General features: G+C 38.9%; 1 protein-coding gene across 4 annotated transcripts in view; it reads right to left on the bottom strand.

Annotated features, from left to right (window-relative positions):
• The window catches only part of SDHAF3 (succinate dehydrogenase complex assembly factor 3), a 35,453-nt gene extending 11,226 nt beyond the window's left edge, over nt 1-24,227 (bottom strand). The window contains exons 1-3 of one of the 4 annotated variants that reach the window (XM_088150623.1): nt 23,581-24,227; nt 18,135-18,228; nt 15,696-15,905 (exon numbers count right to left, since the gene is read on the bottom strand). In XM_088150623.1, the coding sequence (XP_088006749.1) occupies nt 15,696-15,878 (183 nt within the window). In that variant the 5' untranslated portion in view covers nt 15,879-15,905; nt 18,135-18,228; nt 23,581-24,227. Of the gene's footprint in view, nt 1-15,695; nt 15,906-18,134; nt 18,229-23,362; nt 23,380-23,414 lie in introns of those variants that run through there. The other 3 variants (XM_088150621.1, XM_088150622.1, XM_088150620.1) reach the window with 3 other exon arrangements.
• Nucleotides 24,228-24,675: the final 448 nt, after the last annotated feature.

Genomic DNA, 24,675 nt, shown 5'->3' with positions numbered 1-24,675 from the left:
GGTGCTGTATGATCTGCAATGGCTTCCAGGTTGTTTCTGGGCCCAGTTCAAATTGTACCTATTCGCTTTTGAAGTCCTAAACAGCCTAGTGGGTAAGAATGATCCTTCCCATATATACCTGTCACAGCCTACTTTCAGCTTCAAAAGCTCCAGCCAGGTGACTATGAAATGAAATGGATAGCTGCTAAAGATAGGGTCTCTTCATGGGTGATGCCCTAGGTCTAAAACACTCTCCCAGAGAAGCTACATTGCTTAACTTGCCCTCCCTTTTTTTTTCCCAGGGCTGGTAAAGACTGTTATATCCTTTTAGTTCTTCACTTCTAAGACCTGTGTCACTTTTTCATAGACCTTTCCACTGCTCTGAGTTTTATTATTATTGCCTTCTATAGCTGATTCTACTTTCTTAGGTTCTTACAGTATCTTTTACTAAGCCTTATTTTATGGTGTTAAGCTTTGTTCTGTGGATTGCTTAGAGAGTTTTGGCTACTGGATGATATAAAAATGGAATTACTGAAATAAATTAATAAAGAGCGACTCTCTTCCTGTTACTGCCAGAGAATCACCAACTATCCTGTCTTCCACCCAATTCATTCAGTTTTTAATCCTCCCAACCACTGTAAAGAAAGCTGGGAGCCTGTCAACTTCTTTCTCACTTCTTTCAATTTTTATCTGCTTTTTCCCTCTAAAGGGAGAAAAGTAGATAATATTCACAGTGAAGTAATCACTGGAAGGGGGGAGGCGTACATGCCACCACCTGCCCCATATTTATGGGCACCCATGGAGGAGCAAGAGAGGGCAAATTATGGCCCATGTGTGATGTCATCACACAGATGATGCAACTTAGTACTTTTGTCAGTATGTAATAGTAGCATTTGAGTGATGAGATCACTGTGTGCATGTTGTTATTTTTGTTCTGGGAGCCACTGCCCATGTTAACCCTCCCATGTGGCCATCTAAGGGTGAACCCCAAAATGATCAAACTTTTGGAATGCCCGGAAAAGCTTCATTTCTACAGGACCTTTCTAGGACTTTCTTTCAGTGATAAACACTGGTTGAGACAGTTAATTCGCCCCCAAGCAGTTCATACAGCACAAGGGAAATTGGCTGATTAGAGGGAGGAGTTAGTTCAGATAAGAACAGGGCCACTGTAAATTATATTTAAAACTGATGGGAGTCTCAAAAGCTGAGTATTGGGGAAGGAGATTGATAAAATAATGAAAAGAAATACCCCAAAGTGCTATTTATTCAGCCCAATGTATTTGGAATGTGCATTGATAAAACAGAATTCATTGCTTCACTCTGCCTCATAATTGAGGCATAGCACCCTGAACTGAGAGTAAAATAAATATAATATCCGGCTATTAGAGACCTACTTCTCTTCAAGTATATAGTTAAAATAATAGTCACATAACTGTTTTTCAAAACTGTGTTTTGTTTTTTCACTGAAAAATAATCTGAAAGACCTCAGATGGCTGCAAGACTAGGCCAGCTGGATACCTTCTACTGTATTAGGTCTGTGCAAGGTGAATTAAGATTTCCCTGATGAAGAGATTTATGCCACGGAGCCAACACGATTCTCTTCAATGGAGCCAAGAGGCAATGCAGTTTATTTCAACCACGCATTTCGTGTTTCCTTAAACCTTCTCCCTGTCACTTGCTGTCCCCTGCTGCTGCTGCTGCTGCTGCTGCTGCTGCTGCTGCTGCTGCTGCTGGAGACATGCTGCTCAATTTCTCTGGCAGCTCTCAACAGTTTTTGGTTATTAATTGAAGTAATGGACTTTATAACTAGAATACAAAAATCTCCCTGGGCAAGGGTGAGGCAGCACTGCCAGTGGAGAGGGACCCATTTTCCAGCAGTCCTTCCAACCCTGTGGTAAGGGCTGTGGGAGGAGGCTGTACAGAGCATTCCCTAGCAGCTCTCCCTAAATATTTTGCTGAGCGTTGCCAGAGACTGAACTCTGTTTTCAGCAGCCCTCCTCCCCACAGCCTGGCGAGGGCTGCCAGAGAAGCTATGCCGAGGAGGGGCTGTGAAGCAGAGCAGAGCAAAGGAACTGATTCATGAAAGCAAGGCAGTCCTATCGCTTCATGCAGCGACTTCACAAGAGTCTTTTGCTTGAACCTTCATGGAAGTGAAGAATCCTTTCAAAGATTTGGATGGCTCTGACTTCTACTAACTGGCTATATTTTATTTTATTTTATTTTGTTATGAAACGGGGGGGGGGAAGAAGAATGTAAAAAGACACACTTGTTGTGTCAGTGATTTACTCTACTGAAATAAACAGAAGTGCATAAAGCCATAAGATGACTACATCGTTTTCTAGCACTATTACAAAAAGTGTCATCAATTAGTATTTTACTTTAAATATGGTTTTCCTTTTCCTAAGGAAATTATTATCACTGTTGCTTTCAAATTAACTCTGCTTTCAGTTTTTCAAGGGACAGGTCTTGGGTTACCACTATCTAAGCAGAAATATGGACCAGAAACATGTATGATACAGACCTACATATATTTAGAGTAGACCAACTGAAAAGAATATTTATGTTAATTAGGACCGCTTACATTCCCATTGACTTTGGTGGGACTACTGCAACCTTCCCCAGTATGAGCCAACATGCTGGCTAGCAATTCTAAGAGTTGTAGTCAAAACACCATGGAGAGCATCAGGCCCTGGAAGGCTTGTCTGAAGCATGATTAAGCCTGGATCTCTCCACTGGAATCTACATGAAGACACCAAGAATTTATGGATGCTGGAAGCCATAGTAATACATTCTATTCTATGGAAGACTTTAATTACCACATTAGGACAGTGTTATATCCAATTCCAGCAACACTGCAGAATCTGACATTTAATGGTACAAAAGAATAAAGCAAAACAAAGAATAAGTACTAAGCACTTAATCACACTGCAATTAAACCTATGACATGTTATTGCCTTTCCACTGGCTTGCTCATTAGGTTCACAGGTGGTTCTTTTTAGTTATTAATTGAGTTAATGGGTTCTATAAACAAACATCTATAAAAATCTCCCTGGACAAGCTTGGGAAGATGGCTCCTGGACAAGTGGTGAAAGTATCCAATTTGGTGCCAGCTCAGCTCCTGCTACTGAACCTTCCTTTTTAGTTTCCCATCTAGTCAGCCTTATCTGGGTTCAGAACTAAGCAGGGTCTACCTGTTTAGTATTTGGATGGAAGACCTCTAATGAATATTGAGGCTGTGAGTTATATGCTCAGTTGGGGATGGTGATAGACTCAAGCAGGAGGTGAGACAAACTTCTGTATTCAGTGGTCTGTTATTGACAAAAATAAAGCCATTTACATAAAACTGAGGATCTAAGCCTCTTTTGTTCAAGTATGTATGTCCTATACCTATCTATGTCTAGCAAACTATGCTTTACCTTTATTCCGTACTTTATCCTATCCTATCCTATCCTATCCTATCCTATCCTATCCTATCCTATCCTATCCTATCCTATCCTATCCTACATCTTCCTGTATATTCTTTTAATTTAGCCTGTCCTAGGTTCTATCCTAGCTTTATCTTCACTTCTCTACACTTAACACTATGTCCATATTGCCCCACCCCCTTCCCAGTTCAGTCCTGGCCAAAAGTCATTTGCCTGCCCAACTGATGGTGATTGCCTGCCCAGTTGCTGATTGCAACTTTGATTTCTGTTTGGAGCTGGAGATTAGGCTTGCTGGTAGATGGGATATGGGGGTTCTGACAGTCCTGTTTCTTGGGCTGTTGCTTCAGGCCTTGTGCTAAATCCACAGCTCATTTTCCAGTTGCTGCCATCTCCCTGAACGTCCATGGAACTGCTGCCAGCATTTTGGGGCTTCCTCAAAAGATACAGGTATCAGTGCAGCCCTCTTGGGTTAGTAATGTCAGAGCTGTAGGCCTTGTTCAGCAATTGCCAGCACTCTGCATCACCTCCACTCTCTGCCTGCTTCTGCTGCTGCTCTGTCATCACTGGTGACACTCCATTTTGCCCCTGATGCCTCCCCATTGTCTTCATGGAATTTCAGCTTTTCTTTCTTTTCTTCTCCTACAACGTAACTACTTCCTGGAGTAGCCACTGATCCTTCAGGGTGGGGATCTACAAAAACATAAAGGAGGAAAGAGGGAAGCAGGTATTCTCACTGCCAAGCATCCTTCCATCTCAACTGTATGCTTGACTGGAAAGTAAAAAAAAAAAATCAAAAGAAGGCACTAGCAAACCATTTCCATATTGCTGCCATGAAAGCTACATAGACATGTCTATGAAGTCAACAGTTCAGTTTGACTTGAAGAAGATGCTATCTTCATCTCTTTTTTTAACTCAGTAAAGCATTTATTTATCTCCAGATAATTGTATTGGGGGGAAATGGGCGGTCGAAATAATTAATTAATTAATTAATTAATACAAAAATTATCTGGTTTCTTTGTATTTTTGTTTTCCAAGTTCTTTCTGTCAAGGAACTTGCAAGCCTTACTGATGGATGGAAGCACATTCAAGTAACACTGAAGTTTATATGAAAAAAATCAAGCATGTTTGTTCCTTCATCTCAGTAATCCTAAGGACAGTCTGAAACCATCACAAGACTAGTTGGAGCCTCATTTAACAAACCATAATCTCAACCCACATGATATATTGTAGGATTTCAATTTGAGGTAGCTGTGGGCTAAAATCTACTGCAATCAAAATGACTTACTATAATTTAAAACCTGATATTCTCTTGATGTTCTGGACTTCAACCCATTAACTCCAGCTAGAATGGCTAATAGCAAGGAACTGGAAGTTGTAGTCTGAAACATTTGGGGGGCCATCAGGTTGCCTAGCTGTTATTATTCATACATAAATTGTTCTGCCATTAAACTGACTTGTCACTGATGCTGACTGAGAATATTTCCAGTGCTCTGTAGAACACCTGAATTCCCTTGAAAGTTAAAAAATGAATCACAGTTCTTTATGTTTCTTGTCTTTATGGAACCGACCAGAGTTATTCATTGTGTAATACTAAGACTGCCCTGCATGGAGATCTTTTGCTAATGTAATGACTCTTCAAACTACTGCCTTAACAGGGAAGAAGCAGCCTGACACTGTCAAAAGTAGTTCAGAAAAGCATTTAGACTTGCAGTCAGATTCCACAGAAAGCACTCTCGCATTTAGAGGTAGCTACATAAATGTGAAAGCTCCTGAGAATATGACTGCATGAGGCAGGAAAGAACAGAATAGAACGTCTCACAAAACAGGGTAAAAACAACTGAACTCTTATATAATAATAACTGAAGGCCAGTTGTATCACTGGGTATAAAAAATCTAATTTTAGTATAGTGCTTGCTATTGAAGCAGAAAGCTCACTTTTCATTGGCAAGTGCATGTTGAAGGAACTTAGGACAAACTCAAGAGCAAAAATATTATCATAAATATGTGGGAGGTGAATGGTACCAGCAAGATTATTATTTTATTGTTTGCTCTTTGAATCTTAACACAATTCACCAGAATTTACATATATTTGACATACCATTCTCCTAGTTTCACATCATTAAGCACACCAAACTGACTTATTGTTGTAATATATATTTGCTAGCTAACAGCTAGTCATCCTCAATCTCATGCCTTCCAGATATTTTGAACCTGAAGCTGTAGTACCCCATCTAGAGGGCATGAACTTGGAAGGCTATACTATAAACCAGTGTTTCTCAACCTTGACAACTTGAAGGCGGGTGGACTTCAACTCCCAGAATAGGATTTAAAGTCCACCCATCTTCAAGTTGCCAAGGTTGAGAAACACTGCTATAAATTATGGGCCTTATGTTGATTAGCCTCCTCATTTATTTATAGTACATTCTTTACTTGGATCATGGAAAGAGGGTTTTTTTTTCTTTTTCACCATGAAACAAAGAAAACAATATTTAACTTGTCTTGTCCCTAATGGAAAACAATACTTCTGAAATCTATTCCATTAACCAAATAAGTGTGATCTGAAACACTGTAAAGAGACTAAATCAAAAATACATTTTCTTCGGCTGTATAAAGTAATTAAAATTGATATCAAGATTTAAAAACAGGAGAGATTTACACATTTTGTAAAGAAAAATTACTAATGATTTAATATGAATTGCTATTACATACATACATACGTACGTATGTATGTATGTATGTGTGTATTCGCATAGGCCTTTTCACCTCATTTAATTACTTTATTTAAAGACCTTTAAATTATAGCATAGCAGTATAGCATCCAATCTTATTTTACACACTCATTTCAAATATAACCACTGATTTCAATGTACATATTTCCTTGTCAAACTTTTCAGAGGTCCAACTCATTAAAAGCAATATACAAAACATATTATCAATCTCAATATGTACGGTCTTTTAAACATTCCAATCTTACAGTTAACATACCAGAAATAGAAATAATTTTTCTTAAGAAATCATCACTGATATTCGAATGAAAAAGCAAGGAAAGTGTGTATATGCAAACTATTAACCTCTTCTCTTCTCTATAGAACACCCATCACAATTTCCAAGTTGAGGGAAATCATTCTAGAATGGGAGTCCCATTCTCTTATAGCTGCTTCATTCTGCTTGTATATTCCCCATCCGGGGGGGGGGGGGGAGCTTGTTTTATCTCTCTCACTTCACATAAAATTGTTTTGGATACCATTTGTGTGAAGCCTGAACTGAACACTCTTCATAATCAATAGTGTCAAATTCCTAATATGTGTTTCTGAATACCATTAGAATATGATGCTGGAAAGGATGTGGAACTTACAAGAAGATGAATAAATGGGGGATAAATAGGGATAAAACTTGCTAGAATTGTTATTTAATGAAGCTGTACAATGGCAGATTCAACTCAGAGGAAAGGAAATTCTTATTCATGCTGTACACAATTAAAGAACAGATTCAATACTGCTAGATGTAGCAGTGTATATATAAACACAATGGCTGGGACTACTTATTGACCAAATAACTCACATTATCACTTAGTGCCTCAGTCCAATGTGTGAACACAGCCAATATGCTCTTGTGTTCAGTTAAATCAAGAATGGCCGGAGAACCCAGCTTGTCTATCACTAAAAGGCACGGCACCTGGATCGCTAGAGTACCTTTCCTTAACTCGGTGTCCCCTAATGTGTTTGAACTATAATTCTCAAAGGAGTCCAGAGCCTTTAAAAATATAATTCAACAGATGCCCAAGAAAGAGCCAAAATCATCATCTTACCAGTCACTTATGTATTCTCACATAAAAGGACATAATGATCTACCCAGGTAGAAAACGTGGTCTTTTAAAAAATTTCAGGTCCATTCTCTGTCATACACTATTTATGAATTGTTTCAATAAGGCAGACTTTACACTGAATTAATAAACAAAATTTAAAATTCCTAATAAATGTGAATAGAGTGGCTAAGCCTTTGTGTCTTTATGTCAGAGATCCCAGATTCAATTAGTGGAAATCCTTTCCATTTGAAAGGATAAGGTAATGGAAAAGATTCACTACCTAGCATCTTAGAGAGCCACTGACCTGCTATTAGGCAGTGTCCTAGGTTGATAATATTTAAGATTTTTTTTCCAGTCCAATCCCCTTACGCTTTCTTCCTGCTTATATTCATGGAAGTCTTTAAACTACGAGGTGATGTCTGGCCTTTGTACCACTACAGCAGTCAACAATTTTGTAATGAAACAGTTCATGATGCCAGGCCAATGCAGCTGCTACCGTGACCCCCTTGACCACTTATGTGCCAGCACAGCAACTAATTAATGTTTTTTAACGATGCCCTGAAGTAGGTATTTGGTGCCATCATGTGGGAAGTTTCAGAAATGCAACCTTATATAAAGAGGCAATAAAACTGCAGTGTTGCCATGGAATGCCAAGTTTCACTTCTGCAACAAGCAGATCCAACATGAACTGACAAACTGATCAGTTAGCTGTTTGTGGCATGAATATTCTGACTGGAAGTAAAAATCCATTCCCCTATTGTTCTGGAGTTGCGAGTTCCTAGATCCAGAGTTTGAAATGCCAGGTCCTATATTCCCCCTAGCTGATTCAAGGTCCTTCCTTCAATCATTTGGAGCCTTAGAAGACCTACCAACCTTCTGGAGATAAAAAGAGGTTCCACGGGGACCAGCTGAAAAGCTGCTGTCTTTCCATTATTCTGTTACCATTAATATAGCTGTGGGCAATCTGCAATACATATTAGCCTTTGGCCACAAAGGTATATTTATACAAATCAGCTGGTCACTGGGAAATGGATCAACTGATCAATGCTGGCTGTATGTCTGTGTACATTTCTGCGTATACAGTATAGTGTATCCAGCTGTGTTTCTTCTAACCTGCCAACTGATACACCTGGGTTGAAGCCTGATCTAGGGTGGCTTGCAAGAACAGTTCCGCTATTATAGAAATATTCAGTGAAAAGTTAAAAAGTAAGTGCCAAAATATACATTTCAATTAAATGTGACTCCTAGGTGTAAAAAGACTGGCAGCTGCTACAATAAAGCATGATGACTGATAGCCTTAGCGTGCATCATTGTTTCTCCTGAGTGGATACTCTATCCTCTAATACAGTTTTTCTCAACCTCATGCTGGCTGCGGAATTCTGGGATTTGAAATTCACACATCTTTAATTTGTGGAGGTGGAGAAACACTCTAATGTAATGCCTCACTTCAGGACCCTCTCTTGGCCACCTGTTAACTTGTCATAGATGGGATATTCCAGATACTTAATAATTCTGAAGTAACATAAGCTGAAATCCTGATTGAATGGTTATGACCGAACTTGTTATCCTACTAGATAAATATGCACAAGAAATCTAGAGCATAACTCCCAACCAGAAATTGTTGAACACCTCATCTTCATATAGTCATAGCCTTGAGAAAGAGACACATCCACTTCTTAATCAATCCCATGTGGATCCATTGCCCCAGAGTATACATTTTACCCCTGATTCCCAGCAAGCTGTCTCTACCAGTTGATTCCAACCATTAGATCACAGATCACAGATGATTAAAAAAGAACAACAACCCTGAGGAGGCTCCCAGAGAGAAATTTCCATAGCCTCAAACCTCACTGCTTAGAAGATGCCAAGAGCTGCAGGAAAAGGACAAGTATCCTTAACAGATCAGGGAGGGTTTAATTGTTATTATCTTAGCCTGAACCCAACTAGGTGGTAGCACTAAATAAAGTCAGTTGATTTATAAAAGCTAAGCTGGGTTGGATATAGGTAGGACTTAAAGTCCACCGCAAAATCCCAAGGCTACAGGCTAGATTGGCAAATAATTAAAAAAAAAAAAAAAAACCCTGAAGAAGAAATAGCAAACCTTTCTGCATTGTTGCAAATAAAATTATGTGGATGTGTCCATGAAGTTACTAGGAGTCCAACTCAACCTGAAGGTGACTTTGCTTTATCTTAGCCTAACCAAACCTGTCTCAACTGGCATCTTCCAGATGTGATGAGACTGTAACTCCCAGATTTCTCTCAGTATGGTTGCTAGGTGGGAATTCTGGGAATGACAGTCTCAACAGATCTGAAATGTATCAGGTTGTGGAACTCCTTCCATTGCTTAAGAACAGTGCTGAGATAACTTATTTGTCTTTGTCTAGAACTCTCAGTCAGGATAGCATCACAAGCCTGAAAAAAAGTTTCCAGCATCTATTGTTTTAAATGTAAATATAATGATTTTTGAGAAACAAGAAGAAATGCTATGAATAAGAGAACTTTATAACTTATCTCAGTTTCTTTCTTTCAGCACATTTCTGCAGATAAAATAATTTCTGGACTTCTCACCTTAAAATCTGTTTTAATTATATTTCAGTGTTAATGTCTTTATTGCTTTGTATTGTATTTTAATGTCTTATAGTACAAGGCATCTGGAGAGCATTGGGTTGGGAAGGCTGAAATCTCCAGCAAGATATATCCCACAGTAACAGTACAACAGACATTTATTACTATTTTGTGTTTCCTTTTTCTGAACAAATGCACTACTGACCTCTTTACCTAGTAATTACAGAAGGTTACTTTGAGCATGGGGGAAAGGTTTCTGTAATTGTAGTTATAGGTAATTATATCTAAATTCATGCCAGTTCATTACACAGTATACTATAGTGAAACTATGGTAATCTTGAACATGGAATTATATATATCTCAGGAGCCAGACCCACAATATATCCTGAAACTTGAGCTTAAGGGCTGACCAGTATGGACTGGATGAAAGCAGCCAGCTTTGGGCAAAAAAGGGAAGTACAAAGAAGATCCACCAAACCAACATAATGATCTGGTATTGACAATCATAACTTTTTAATGAAGCCAAAATATCCAGGAGCACTTCAATTATTTATGTAGATAAACAAGCTGTAATTAAACTGGTAAGCTTCTAATTAACTGTATTTTCCCATTTCTTTTAGACAGGAAAGCTCCAGTTATAAGCTTCAGAATAAGCAAGAACATTACCTCAAATCATAGTTCTAAAGCATATAACCTCAGTTTCCTAATTTAGACAAAATAAGAAATGTGGGCTAATTGAAAATTTCCTAGTTCAGTTACAATTCACATCAAAGAAAGAGAGAGGTGACTGATATACTGGCAAAAGGTTCGTATATCTTGGCTTAATAAGCCATCTCTATATCATCAAGATCAAAGGGACACCAATAATATTCTGTGATCCCATAAAAACTTCCAGGTCAGGCTCACTGATTGATCTAAGCAACTCTCTTTGAGAGAACTGCTTCTTGATTACATCTAGGAGAGGGTAAGCTTACATATCTTTAAAAATGATTTCTGTAACATGAAGAGCTGTAAGATGGATGTGTGTCTTGCAACCTTCAGTCTACTTTCATACAGCTCTTAGTCTAAATTTCAAAAGCTCTTTCAAAAGGTCAGTCCTGGCCTCTGTTAAGATATATCTGCAATTTCCTTCATACAGCCTGCTGTTTGGGAGACAGACAAGAAGAAAAAGAGATTTCAGAGAGACAGATGTTATTTCTCCATCTACTTTTGGCTCTAGTGTCAACGATATACAGCCCTCAACAGAGTACATGTGTGGGGATGTGGCCCTCAGCAAATAAAAGTTTCCCTCCCTTGGTGTGGAATAGGGTTAGGTAACTTGCAACCCCAGGGCATCGTGTGGTCCAAAAAAGGTTGCAACCACAATTGCTAAAAATGATGGCAAAGTTTCCCATCATTTTAAGGTAAGAAACGGATGGAAGCTACAGTATAAGCCTTAAAATAAGCATATTATCCCTTTAAAAAATGAAGAAAAGCCTCCAAATTCCACCTCAAACCACTCCTCAGCTCTTCCCCAAATGTTTTTTTTTTTATAATGTTTTTTTTATTTTTACAACAAACACAAAACAAACATGAACAAACAAAAACATAAAAAGGCATAAAAAAGCATCTTCCATTTTATACCGTGTGTCAACCAGTTAAACTCGTTGGTGCCCCTTTCATAATCTTAAATTCTCATATCATCTATTCAAAATATACTTGTATACTTATCAATTAACAATTATTAATCATTCATAGCTAATCTATAAAATCATATATTGCAAAAAATTTTAACTTTCAATAGGATTAGTAATACATCTCCATCTATCTATTATATGTGTATATATATGATAATTAATATCAAATTTCTATTATAAAATTTCCTAATCTATTACATTACTATATTTTCTCATCTAATCATTAATAAAAACAAATCCCGTGTCATATAAAATTGCTTATCTTCTTACTCTAATTTCAAATCTCAATTTAACTCATCTCTGCACATTCCATAATTTTGAATAACTTCCTCCTGCATAAGTACTTTTTAATTTTTCCAATTCTTAAGAATTACAATTCTAACCAATATCAGTTACAGTATCAATTACAATTCTAACCAAGTTACAGTTCTAACCAGATTTCACTACATATTATACAATTTTTAACTATATATCTCAGATTTATACTTTATTCCAGCGCTTGCATAATTTTGAGTTCACCCTTTTCATTCAATATCCCAAAATATCTAGCTGTTCATTCCTTTTTTCTATATTATTGGATAAGAGAAAGCAATAATAAGTGTCCTTTTGAACATTCTGCTTTTGGAAGCTTCTGTCAGTTCCGTCATTGTTGTATTCCCCTGATTTTCTCTTTAAACATCTGCAATAGTTTCTTTCAATATTGTTTTACTTCTTCTTTTTGTACATTCTCTTAGTACGATTTTCCATTATAATCTTGTATAATCTTTTTCTCACCCTCAGTGCCAAGAACAGATCTGTCTCTCTTCATTTATCAGTTGATTAATCCTTTTAATTCTCAGTTTATAGGCCTCACAATAATTCCGTTTAATGTTTCTGATTTCTTGTACTATTTCTTCCTTTTCCAATGATCCCGTTTTATGTTTAATTAAGTCCATTTTAGCTTTAATATCTTTTTTCTTTTTCTTTTTCTTTTTTTTTTTTTTTGAGAATTTCTGCAGCTCTTCTTCCAATTTTTTATAGTCATCCTCAATAGTTTAAAGATCTTTTTCTGCATTGTGTTTCTCGTATAGTCTATTATCTTGATAAACCTTCATTGAGTCAAAGGATTCTTTATCTTTTTTCTTTCAAAAAATAATATAAAAAAATAAGCAAAAGGAGATAAAAAAAAAAGAAGGAAAAATAAAAAGAAAAGGAAAAGAAGGAAAAGGCTAAGCCTCTTTAAAAAAAAATCCATCTGGGGGGGGGGGAATAAAGAGCAAAGCAGAGCTTCTAGCAGAAAAAAGAGCTACTGCCACTAATCAAGGCTCTTGTGACTGGCTCAAACTTTCCATCTTAATATTTTCAAAGTCGCTTTCAACTCCACTTTCTTGTTTATAGTTACGGATGGCACCTGTATAAACATGCACATCCCACTATCTTTTTAGAAAGCACAGGGTCTTTGAGCATGCGTCACAATGAAAAAAAAAAAAGCACTAAGTCGCGCCTCTAAATGGCAGTGCAACTTTCTTTCATTTACTTTCTCTTAACTCCACTTTCCCCATTTCAAAGTCAAAAAGATATAAATTTCTTATAACAATAAAGAAATCTTAGTAAAAAAAAAGGCTTAAAATAAAGAGTTATTGAGTATTAAAAAGAGAAAGCCAATCCAGTTAAAAATATATTTTTTTTAAAAGAAAAACATCTTGTCAATTCCACTAAAAAGGGAAAGTTGAAAAGAAAAATTTTCTCCCCCTTCTTTTTTTTAATAGGGTTCAATCTCGCCGCTTAATCCACTTTTCTTCACTTTTAAAAATCTCTTTAAGTTACTTAAGGTGTTCTCTAAGAATAGTTGAATAGTAAAAGTCCATCTCACCCAGTTGACACCCTTCTCTTCCATCTTCCTTTGGAGCTGTCCCGGCTTTCGCAGCCATTTTTGGCTGCCTCTCCTCCGCCGGCTTCAAGAGCTTCTCCCCGGATCGATCTGGGACTTGCGGCGTCCCTGAGATCCGCGGGACGTGCCCTTTGCGTTCGCCATCTCTACGGGACGGCTTAGGTCCATCGGGACCGTCTGGGAGAGGAGATATCGGCTGCCATCCTGGGAGCCCAGGATCGCCCGCCGTATCGCCGCGACGCCAGCTCCGCCCTCCAGCTCTTCCCCAAATGTTAACATGCAACCCTCGGCCACCATAAAATTGCCCATTCTTAATTAATGGAAGAATTCAATAGGTCAGATTTTAATACATCTTATATATGTTTACATGTTTACATGCCCAACCAAGTACAATTGCACTGACTCCCTAATGATTTATGAAATTCCATTTTCACTAACAGAGAATTTTGCTCTATTCTGTACTGTTACCAAAAGTATGCTATGCTCATTCAAGACACAGAAACTCCAGCATAATACTTAATCATTATTATTTATTTCTACAATGCTCAGTCATTATTGTCTTTTTAATGGCTGGATTAAATGATTAAATCAGTAAAGTTCCTAAGTAATATCAGAGCAAACCACTGATAAACCTTTTTATAAGGAGTACCAATTATTCTAATTTAATTCATAAAGATTTATTAAACTTGGAAAAGGATATATTGATCATTGATAAAGCAGATTAGATCTAGCTGAAGAGCTGTTTCTCCAAAACAAAACATGTTTTATTGTACATTATCCTCCAGCATGAACATTCACCTATGGTTTTCATGACAGGAACTATTAATCTGACACATAGAAAGAAGCTTTTAGAAACTAGCACAGAAACTACTTCCATAAATCATACAGAAAGGAAGCCAGATGGATGACAGAGAGAGGGCATACACTGTAATTAGTGTTCTTTGTTGAAATAATCTATGGCCTCTATCCAGGTTGGGTTCACCTATTCCATTATGCCATTATGCAACCTGTCTGAACTCAGCCAATATGTAACTTGTTTGAACTATCATAGAAACATAGATTTCAAAAAGTCATTTAGACCTCTGAGTCCAGCCTCCTATTTAATATTAGAATCTAATTAAAGCACCCCTGACAGATTGTTTGTCTAGCCTCTGCTTGAATACATCTAACTCACTATTTCCCTTGGTTCCACAACTTGTTTTTACCATTATTCAATGGTAAATAAGAATAAATTAAGTTTATGGCTGATACGACATAAGCCTAGCCAATTGTGGTTATTTAAACTATGATTAAGCAAAGATTATGCCATGCAGACAAAAAGACTCAATTCAATGCAACCCACTACTTGTAGATAATATTAAGTATCGAGCATTGTTTTCTCTACAGAGCATTAAAAGAAACTTCCCCATTACCTAAGAATCAAAAATGCTTACTGTATTACAATGATCAGATCAGTGTAGGTACTGAAAGAACAGGTATACACTGAGAATGAAGCAAATTCATGTAAGAGCTGCATATCCATCTAAAATAGTACAATTGTACAATAAAGAGATCCAACCTGTTCAGTCAGGTTGAGCTCTGTTTTCTCTCCATGATCCAATTGTCTGCCAAGGCATTTCACTGTCCTAACCTTTCAAGGAGAATCAAAGAACTGGCTCCTTATGATTAACAGCAATTGTTTAAAAGTAGTCATGTCTGCCCCCACCCCCTGTGATTTCCCCATGCCATATCAATCAGGGTTTCAAAAGAATCATCAGTAAATTCCACATAGCATTCAAGAATCCTATAAGATTCTCTACCCCTGCAGATATCCAAAGCCAAACCCTATTTAGTACTTACTTGTTTATGACAATTGACCTTTGTCAAACCTTGTCCTAATTACAAAATAAAAACAAACCAAACTTGTGCCCTGCAACACACATTACTTATAGAACAAACAAAAATCATTTGACATTATTTTAATTTAGGAGTACCAGAAAGACTGCATAGTGAGATGGATAAGGGATGTACAAACTTTTTTGGACAAAGGGCCACATTTGACCTTAAGTGATATACCAAGAGCTGCACTAAAGGTCCAAAATATCCAAAATAATTAAGTTGGTGAACCCAGGAAAAAAACTACATCATTTGATTTCTTTTATTTTAAACTTAATTAAAATTATTTTAATTATTAAATACAAGTAGCATGATTGCATGCCATGAGTTTAACTATTTTCTACTTTTGTCATATTAAGCATTTCAATTCAATAGCAACTTTTTATGGAGTTCAGGGGGTGCCTGGGGGAATCATGTGGCCTTTGATACTCTGTACCTAGCACCAATCCAAAGCACAAAATTAAAGCAAGGTAACTCCAAGTATAGAAGAAGTCACTTGCCTCCCATTCCTGTAGGAAGTTCTGGGCCTCCTGAAGACTGATTGATTTGTGCCGCCTGAATTCATCTTTCACATATTGATCTCCCAGGGCTTTCAGTTCCGGTGGCAACACACGGTGAAGCTGAAGGATCTTTTTGTACAGAGTCCTTACTCGGAACACATGATGGCTTATATTGCCCGACATAATGTTTGAGAAAGTTCAGTATTTGTTCTAGGGAAACAATTTAAAAATAAGTGTGTCAGACAGCAGAAGTGATATAATCACTTAATAAAATGCCACTACAGTGCTTGTGATGGGTATAAAATAGATGCAGCTGGGAGGGTATGTATGGGACTCTGAGGATGCTTTCAACACCAAAGCCAATCTCTGTAACCGATGTAGACAAAAAGAATGGAAGATGCAGAAAAACAGTACCACATTCACCCTCAGAAAATTTTGAGTCCGGCCTCCACAGCTGTTAGAAAATTGCTACTAAACTGTAATTCTTCATGTGATGGAAACAGATTATTATACACATGTGGAATAATCAAATTATCCCTATTTAAACACATACAAATAATAAGCAAAAGAAATTACAGACATAAGGAAAAGGAAAGGAAATGTAGTTAATAACAACACCATACACTTTACCCCATTCACTCTATTTTTTTTGTCAAAGATAACTACCTTTATTTTTGATACATTAATTTCCAGATCCATATGCCTCACTGCATCAAACATTTGTTGCAAATCTAGTCAATAGAGCATTGTCTGCATATAAAAGTATACATACATTCATGTAATGAACACTCTTCTAACTTCACCACAAACATTCCTCATATTTTTATCATAAATACATTAAATAATACTTGGAACATTATATGTTGTTGTTCTAGTCCCTGTTGAACCATTCACTTAGCATTCCATTTATTCTCATGCATGCTTTACTTTCATCATATATCACTCTTACCATATTTAGAAACCATCCTTCTGCTGTACTTCATATTCATACAAAACATTAAATCACTCAAGCCTATGCACTTCATCATATGCATTCTCTAAACCACCAAACTTCCCTTCTCACATTCATATATTTCTCAGTAACCCGCTAAGACCAAAGTCTAATCTGTAAACTCCCTGCCTGGCATAAAGTTGCACTGTACTTCTCAAATTTTGCTCAATGTCAACATTGAAGAGGCAATTTCTTAAATATGACATATTGATCTAAAATGCAGCATTAGAAAGATACAGAAGTGTTTTCCAAGCTGATGCCTTCTAGATGCATCAAGATTTTGTTGGGAATTTTCAGTCAGCATGATAGAAATCCTACACAAAGTTGATCTGAACATAAACAAATGAAGGCTTATGTCTACTGTGCTGTGGTGATACAAGTTTCACTTGAAGTCTGATACCTTCCATTCTAGAAATGAAATATCTGTTGAGAACTCAGGTCGTGTTCATGCAGTTCTAGGAATATTCAAGATATCTAAATTGGAACCCTAGAGCACCAGAGAAGAAGTGGAATCAGATGACAGTAGGGTGAGACATCAGCTAAGTTATCATTCACGAGTTGTGGCTTAATAAATTGGCCAATCTCATGGAATTGGGGTGAATGTGGTTCAGTGCTTCATGGTTAATCTTTCGTTAACATACTGCATGTTCACAGTCGTCATTTTCAAATGAGAGAACATTCTGTCTGTAGTCTGCATTGTTATAGATACTATTATATTACTGATGTTTAAAACAGCTAAGTTTTGGTGTGAACAGCCTATTTGTGTAATAATCCAACATGTAAAATAGTACTTTAGTTTTACTGGGTGCCACCTAGTAAAATATAAGACTGTGTACCCCATGCCACTATTAGGTCTTATCTATGGGGCTCAAATCTGGGGTGGAGACTGGCTATAGGAGTCCCCAGTGAGCCCAAATGTTAAGAAAGCATCTCACTGCTCAACCAGAACATCATATTGGTGAAAGGAGAGGAGGAGGAGGAGGAAGTGGTGATGTTGACAGGAAGAGTAAGAGGCTCAAGGTACTTTGCCAAAGCCCTTCAGACCTGACAGCATGGCTGAACATATAAGATCCTACATTATCCTTAACAGTATCCAGAGTTAGCCATACAACTATATGCAATAATTTATGGAACTGATTAAATTATAATAAAAGTTTGTCTTTTATGGGCTTCCAGGTGAGGTGTTATGGCCAGTTAGACGTCTCTCCAAGCAGAGGCAGTAAGCAGTGGAATTTCCAGCCAGGAGACAGTTCTGGCTGACAGAGGAGGAAGGAGAAATTGGGAGATCAACCATTTGTACTCTGGTAGAGCTGCTCCTCATGAGAAAACTGCAGGAATGTAGTTTCTTGTGATCGGTCATGGGTTGAGAGGCTTGGGAGCCAAGGATTTACAACTTGCCCTAAATTGCTGTGCAGCATTTATGGATATTGGACTGGCAAAAGCCTCACCTTCTTAATCACTTTACGATGTAATTGCTTTACAACCTAAGAGAGATATTCCAATGGCAGTAAAGATCAAAATCTCTTGGTGAGTGCCTTCTTTCTGAAATTAAGAAAAGAAAAAAAAATGCTATCTTAAAGGATTTTAATTTAAAAGCAAAAAGCTTAATAAGATTGTGATATAAGAAAGTTTCAAACGGACAAAGAGGACAGTGATTTTAAAAAATAGAAGAAATAATTTTTCTGATGAAAGTGCGTTTGAAAACAGTAAAATTAATTAGACCAGACCTTCATGGGAATGCTGTTTGTTTATTTTTAAGGACAGTAATAATTGGTGGATTTTGTAAAACAAGAAGATAAGAGTAATATGAGCCAGACTGTATGACCGTGACTACAGAGTGCCAGTTGGGACTAAAGCTTTAAAGACAGAGAGAAGCAAAACAGGGAAAAAAGAAGAAGCAGCAGCTTGCTTTTTACTTTTGCCATAGTAATTGACATATTTTCACTTTCTCACCATGGCAACCACAAGGAAAGCTGCCAAATTGGGGCAAGAATGCAGGGGTTCATTAGAACAAATTACAGATAAGGGTATTTCATTAGATTTATTGCAGAAAATGTTTGAAGAATTTGGCAAAAAGATGACTGCAACAGTTAAAAAGGAAACGGAAGAAGGATTTGTGAGGATGAAAAAAGATATGAAAGAAGTAGTTAAGAAAATTGAAGAATCTGTAGGACAATTGGCTGCAGACTTAAAACAAATTACTGACAAAGTGGAAGTTTTGGGGAGTAAGACAGAAGTCATAAATAGAGATGGAAAAAGATTTGGACAACTTGGCATTATTGGAACTGAATGAAAAAGAATTCTGCTTAAGATTAGAGCAATTCCAAAAAACATGGAAAAGATATCAGAGAAAAGATTGTTAAATCTCAGTCTGATTTTATGGATTGGGAGGAAGATGATACAGATAGAGAGATCAATAAGGCCTATAGAATCAATACACATTTTGCAAAATTAAGAAATGTTCTGAGGGATGTCCTTGTGCACTTTGTCAGGAAGAAGACAAGAGACCAAGTTCTACAGCAGCATTTTAATACTAGACTAAAGATTGATAATACAGATGTAATTGTACTTAAGGAAATCCCAAATAAAATACTACACAAGAGAAAAGAGTACTTTTTCTGACAAACTTAAACAGAAGAAAATTCCATTTACATGGGACAAGTTGGAAGGGGTGATTTTTACTTTTAAGCAACAGAGACTTAGGTTGAATTCTGTGCAGAAAGCAAGGATTTTCTGAAAAAAATTAAAGAAGAATTGGAGGAGACACAAAGGGAAGTGACTAAACGAATGCCACAACAAATTCAAGACACTGAAGAAGATCCCATGTTGGGCTCTACAGGTATTGACTTTTCCAAAATCTTGGATTAATTATGAATAATAAATGCTTAACATGGAATATAAATGGGGAAAATGCCCCTCAAAAGGGCAAAAAAAATTCAGTATTTAAAGCAAGATGTGATTTGTCTACAAGAAACACATATTAGGAAAAAAGATATAAAATATTTAAGTCACAAAAATTTGGGAGAGGAATTTATTTCACCAGGATTAAAAAAAATGGAGTTGTTTTGTATATAAAGCCCCAACTATATCCAAAACTTATATTGATTAATGATTATGGCAGATATGTTGGGGTGGAAATCACTCTACAGGGGGCTAAGACTTTGATATTGCGAATGTATGTCCCAAATGAAGATAAAACCACATTTTACAAAGGACTTACGGACAAACTTTTGGATTTTACATATGAAAATTGGTGTCTCCTGGGGGATTGGAATGGAGTGGTTTCCCCACAAAGATAGAACTTCTGAGAAAAATATTAAAGTAACACAGGGTAAATTACCAAAGACTTTTTTTGATTTAATGAATAACTTGGAGCTTGTTGATGCATAGAGACACAAAAATGGAGATCCAAAAGAATATACTTATTTTTCTGAAAGACATAGATCTTTTTCACGAATAGATATGATTTGGATTTCTAAGACTTTGGCTAATACTATCTATAAAATGGAGATATTACCAAAGACATTTTCAGATCATAATCCAGTGACTTTAACTTTTAAAAGGAAAAATGGATCTTTTAAATGGAGATTGAATGAGATGTTATTACAAAAAGAAATGGTGGCGGAGGACTATACAAAGAAGTTAAAGGATTTTTTTTTAGAATAATCTTAATAAAGTTACAGAAGTAAGGATGGTTTGTGATGCAAGTAAAACTTTTGTAAGAGGATATTTTATACAACCCAATAATGAATTTAAAAAGAAAAGGCAAGAGAAAATGCAAATGATCTTGGATGAGATTAAAAAAAAGGAAGAAGAATTTTAAAAATCTCCAGGGATGATAACTATAACTCACCAAATCAAGCTTTTACAGAGGCAACTATCTATGTTACCAGTGAGAGAGATGGAAATAAAAATGAACTATGCAAAACAAAGAAAGTTTGAATAAGCAAATAAACCAGGGAGATGGTTGGCATACAAGTTGCAAAAAGAAAAAGAAAAGAAAGTGATAATAAAGTTACAAGAAGGAAATAATGTAATAACAGATAATGTGAATATGCGAAAAGTGTTTTATCAGTATTATACTACTTTATACAAAGGTCAAGAAATTTCCTCGGAAAAAGTGAATGAATACTTGCATAAACAGAATTTACCAAAGATTACAGATCAGAAACAAATTTTGAATGAACCTATAACAATAAGGGAGCTGTGTGAAGCTATCAAAAAGACTAAAACAGGAAAGATATCTGCTCCAAATGGGTTGCCAGTCTCCAACTATAAATGTTTTAAAGACAAACTTTTACAACCTTTACAACAAAGGTAACAGCTGGGTCCCACCCAGACTGGCTAACACAAGGAAGGACAGTGCTGTTCATGAAAGACCCTCACAAGGGAACAGCACCATCCAACTACCGGCCAATAACCTGCCTCCCCACAATGTGGAAAGTCCTATCAGGCATCCTAGCTGCCAAGCTACAAGACCATATGGGCCAGTACATGAGCACAGCTCAGAAGGGCATTGGGAACAACACCAGATGCTCAAAACACCAGTTGCTCATTGATAGAGCAGTCGCCCAAGACTCAAGTTTTAGGCAGACCAATCTGAGCACAGCCTGGATTGACTACAGGAAAGCCTATGACTCAATGCCACATGCATGGATCTGTGAATGCCTGGCGCTATACAAAGTCAACAGGACACTAAGGACCTTCCTCAACAACTCAATGGGACTGTGGATGACAACACTGGAAGTCAACTCAAGACAGCTCACACAAGTGGCCATCAAGTGCGGCATATACCAAGGTGATGCACTATCCCCACTGCTGTTCTGCATAGGCTTAAGCCCCCTCAGCCAGATAATCACAAGGACTGGATATGTGTACAAGTTCAAAAGTGGAATCACTTCCTGGTGTGGAATCACTTCCTGACATCAAGCTGTATGCTAAGAGTGAACGAGACATCGACTCACTGATCCACCTGACACGGATCTACAGCTAGGACATTGGGATGTCATTTGGACTGGAGAAGTGTGGCAGGATGATAGTAAAGAGAGGGAAGGTAGTTAAGACCAATGGAGCGGAACTACCAGTGGGCCACATAGCAGACACAGAGACCAGCTATAAATACCTTGGTGTCCCACAGTCACATGGGAACCATGATGAGGAGGCAAGGAAGACAGCAACATCCAAGTACCACCAAAGGATAAGACAGGTCCTGAAGAGCCAGCTCAATGGGAAGAACAAGATCCATGCCATCAACATGTACGCCCTGCCAGTCATCAGATACCCTGCCGGTATAATGAGCTGGCCAAAGGAAGACATGGAGGCTGCCAATGTGAAGACCTGGAAGCTCCTCAAAATGTACGGAGGTTTCCACCCCAAATCCAACATCCAGGGACTGTACACCAACCACAAAGAGGAAGCCACTGTCAAAGCCACTGCCCTGGACAAAACCCGGAGCATCTAGGAGTACATCAGTAAGATGGCACCCAAAGATGAGCTGCTGAGAGAATGCCGCAGGCAGCAGCAGACATGGGAGGAAGTTCAAGTGGGGGAAATACCATGGCAAGACAAGCCCCTGCATGGGATGTACCATCGACAGATAGCTGAGGTGGCTGACATTGGGAAATCCTACCCGTGGCTGGAAAGGGCTGGACTAAAAGACAGCACTGAGGCACTGATCATAGCAGCACAAGAACAGGCACTATGCACCAGATCCATAGAAGCAGGGGTCTACCACACTAGACAGGACCCAAGGTGCAGATTGTGCAAAGAGGCCTCAGAGACAGTCCAACACATAGTGGCAAGGTATAAGATGCAGGCAGGAACAGCATATACTGAACGGCACAACCAAGTAGCTGGCATTGTGTACAGGAACATCTGCACAGTGTATGGGCTAGACCCCCCCCCAAGTCAGAATGGGAGATTCCACAGAAGGTTGTGGAGAATAACAGGGCTAAGATCCTGTGGGACTTCCAGATCCAGACAGACAGGCGGGTACTGGCCAATCAACCAAACATCGTGGTAGTAGACAAATACCAGAAGACAGAGGTAGTGATAGATGTAGCAGTGCCAAGTGACAGCTACATCAGGAAGAAGGAGCATGAGAAGCTGGAGAAGTACCAGGGCCTGAAGGAAGAAATAGAGAGGATGTGGAAAGTAAAGGCCAAAGTGGTCCCAGTGGTGGTAGGAGCACTTGGGGTCGTGACTACACACCCAAACCATCCATCCATCTATCTATATACACATATACATAAATGTTGTTGGAGAAGAGTCCTGAGAATACTCTGGACAGCCAGGAAAACAACTAAATGGATCATCAAACAAATCAATCCAGAGTTCTCACGCAATGCACAAATGATCAAACTCAAATTATCCTACTTTGGACATATAACGTGAAGATCCAGCTCTCTGGAAAAGGCTCTAATGCTGGGAAAGGTGGAAGGAAAGAGAAGAGAATGACCAGCAGCAAGGTGGATGGACTCAGTTACAGTGGCAGTGAGTGTACTGTTGGAAGAGCTGAAAGAACAGGTTAGGGACACATCACTATAGAGAAAATCTATGTGGTCACTAGGAGTTGAAAACGACTTGATGGCACATAATCAATTATACACACACACGCATACACACACATATACACACATATATGTTCATACATACACACACACACACACAGACATACATGCATACATATCTATCTTGGGCAAGAGATGCAGGGGCAAGGGCAATCTGACCCGTGTCAGTTTTTCCAACGATCTGCTCCAAACCCCGCCAATCCAGAACGCACGTCCAAGGCGTCGTGGGCCCCACGGAAGTCTGCCCGGCGAGGTTCACCCTTCGCTGCCCAGGCGGAAAGGAGCGAGGGGACGCTACAGAACGAGAGCCGCGCTGCTCGGCTACCTGACGGTGAGACCAGGAAGACGCCGAGCGAGCCCCAGAGCGCTCCCTAGTGTCCGCCGGCTGAAAGGGGCTGCCCAGAACGGAGGAGAGCGGAGCGGGGGCGGCGGGGACGGCCGCCGCCGGGCGACAAACCGCGGAGCGCCGGGCGTCGGCGGGTTCAGCCGGGAGCACCGGAAGGCCGGACCTCGCCGCGCCCCGCCCCAGGCTGGTCCGAGCGGACTCCGCTCCCCCCTCCCTTTGGAGCTCGGAGCCTGGGAAAACCGAAAGGGATGGGCGCAGCCGTTGCTCGGACTTGGCGGTTCGTCCCTTTGAAGGAGCTGCAGGGGGGGAGGCGCGCGTTCCCTTGTGCGCCCGGGCGTCACAGGAGGCCAAGGGCCGGCCCGCCCTCTCTTGGCCGGGGTCCGCGTCTTCCGGCAGCTGCCCTCGCAAGGCCTTGCGAAATCCAACGCGTGCCAGGGCGTCACGCGCTCCTACACGCGGGGTTGGTAGCTCGGGCTTGCAGGCTCTGTTAAGCTCCCAAAAGAGAGAGATGGTAACTCCGTGAAAAAGTTAAACTCCATGTTAAAGACAGTGGACAGCCCCCCCAGCCCCATGTTGATTGTCCGTAGGAACATCCCTCTGCCTGCATCCCAACCCCCACTGAGTGGGGCAGGACCTGTGGCCAAAGATCCAGGCCCCACAGAGAAGGAGGGGGGCAAATACTCACCTAGAAACTAACCTCTGGGGGCAAACAGGTCTGATGTCAATAAGAGGCTGATCAAGACAGGCTCCAAATGCTTGTCACAATACTATTTGTTTTAAAAGCATTTTATAATCTGGGGTCATATAATGCTCATGTTTTAGTTTTGACTTTGTATTATTCTTGTCTGCAGCAAATTGTGCTTATTCACCTGTCAAGGTATGGCTAGGAGAAGATAAGAGCCCTCCTGTCCACGATCTAAAATTACCTGACCCCATCATTTCATAAATCGTAGCTGTCTGCCTTTCCTTCCTCCTTTAAAAAAGTGTGATTTTTTACATTCTTTGAATTCTTTGTGTTTCCTGTCACTCCAGCACAGCAGTATTCTTCTCTGAATTGAAGCTGGGGAGGGCCGG

This window comes from Python bivittatus, unplaced genomic scaffold, assembly GCF_059951505.1.
Source record: "Python bivittatus isolate LINGU-HERP-01145 unplaced genomic scaffold, Pbiv_v1 ctg000610_np1212, whole genome shotgun sequence".
In the NCBI taxonomy this organism is placed as follows: Eukaryota; Metazoa; Chordata; class Lepidosauria; order Squamata; family Pythonidae; genus Python; species Python bivittatus.
This window is presented reverse-complemented; position numbering and strand designations above follow the sequence as displayed.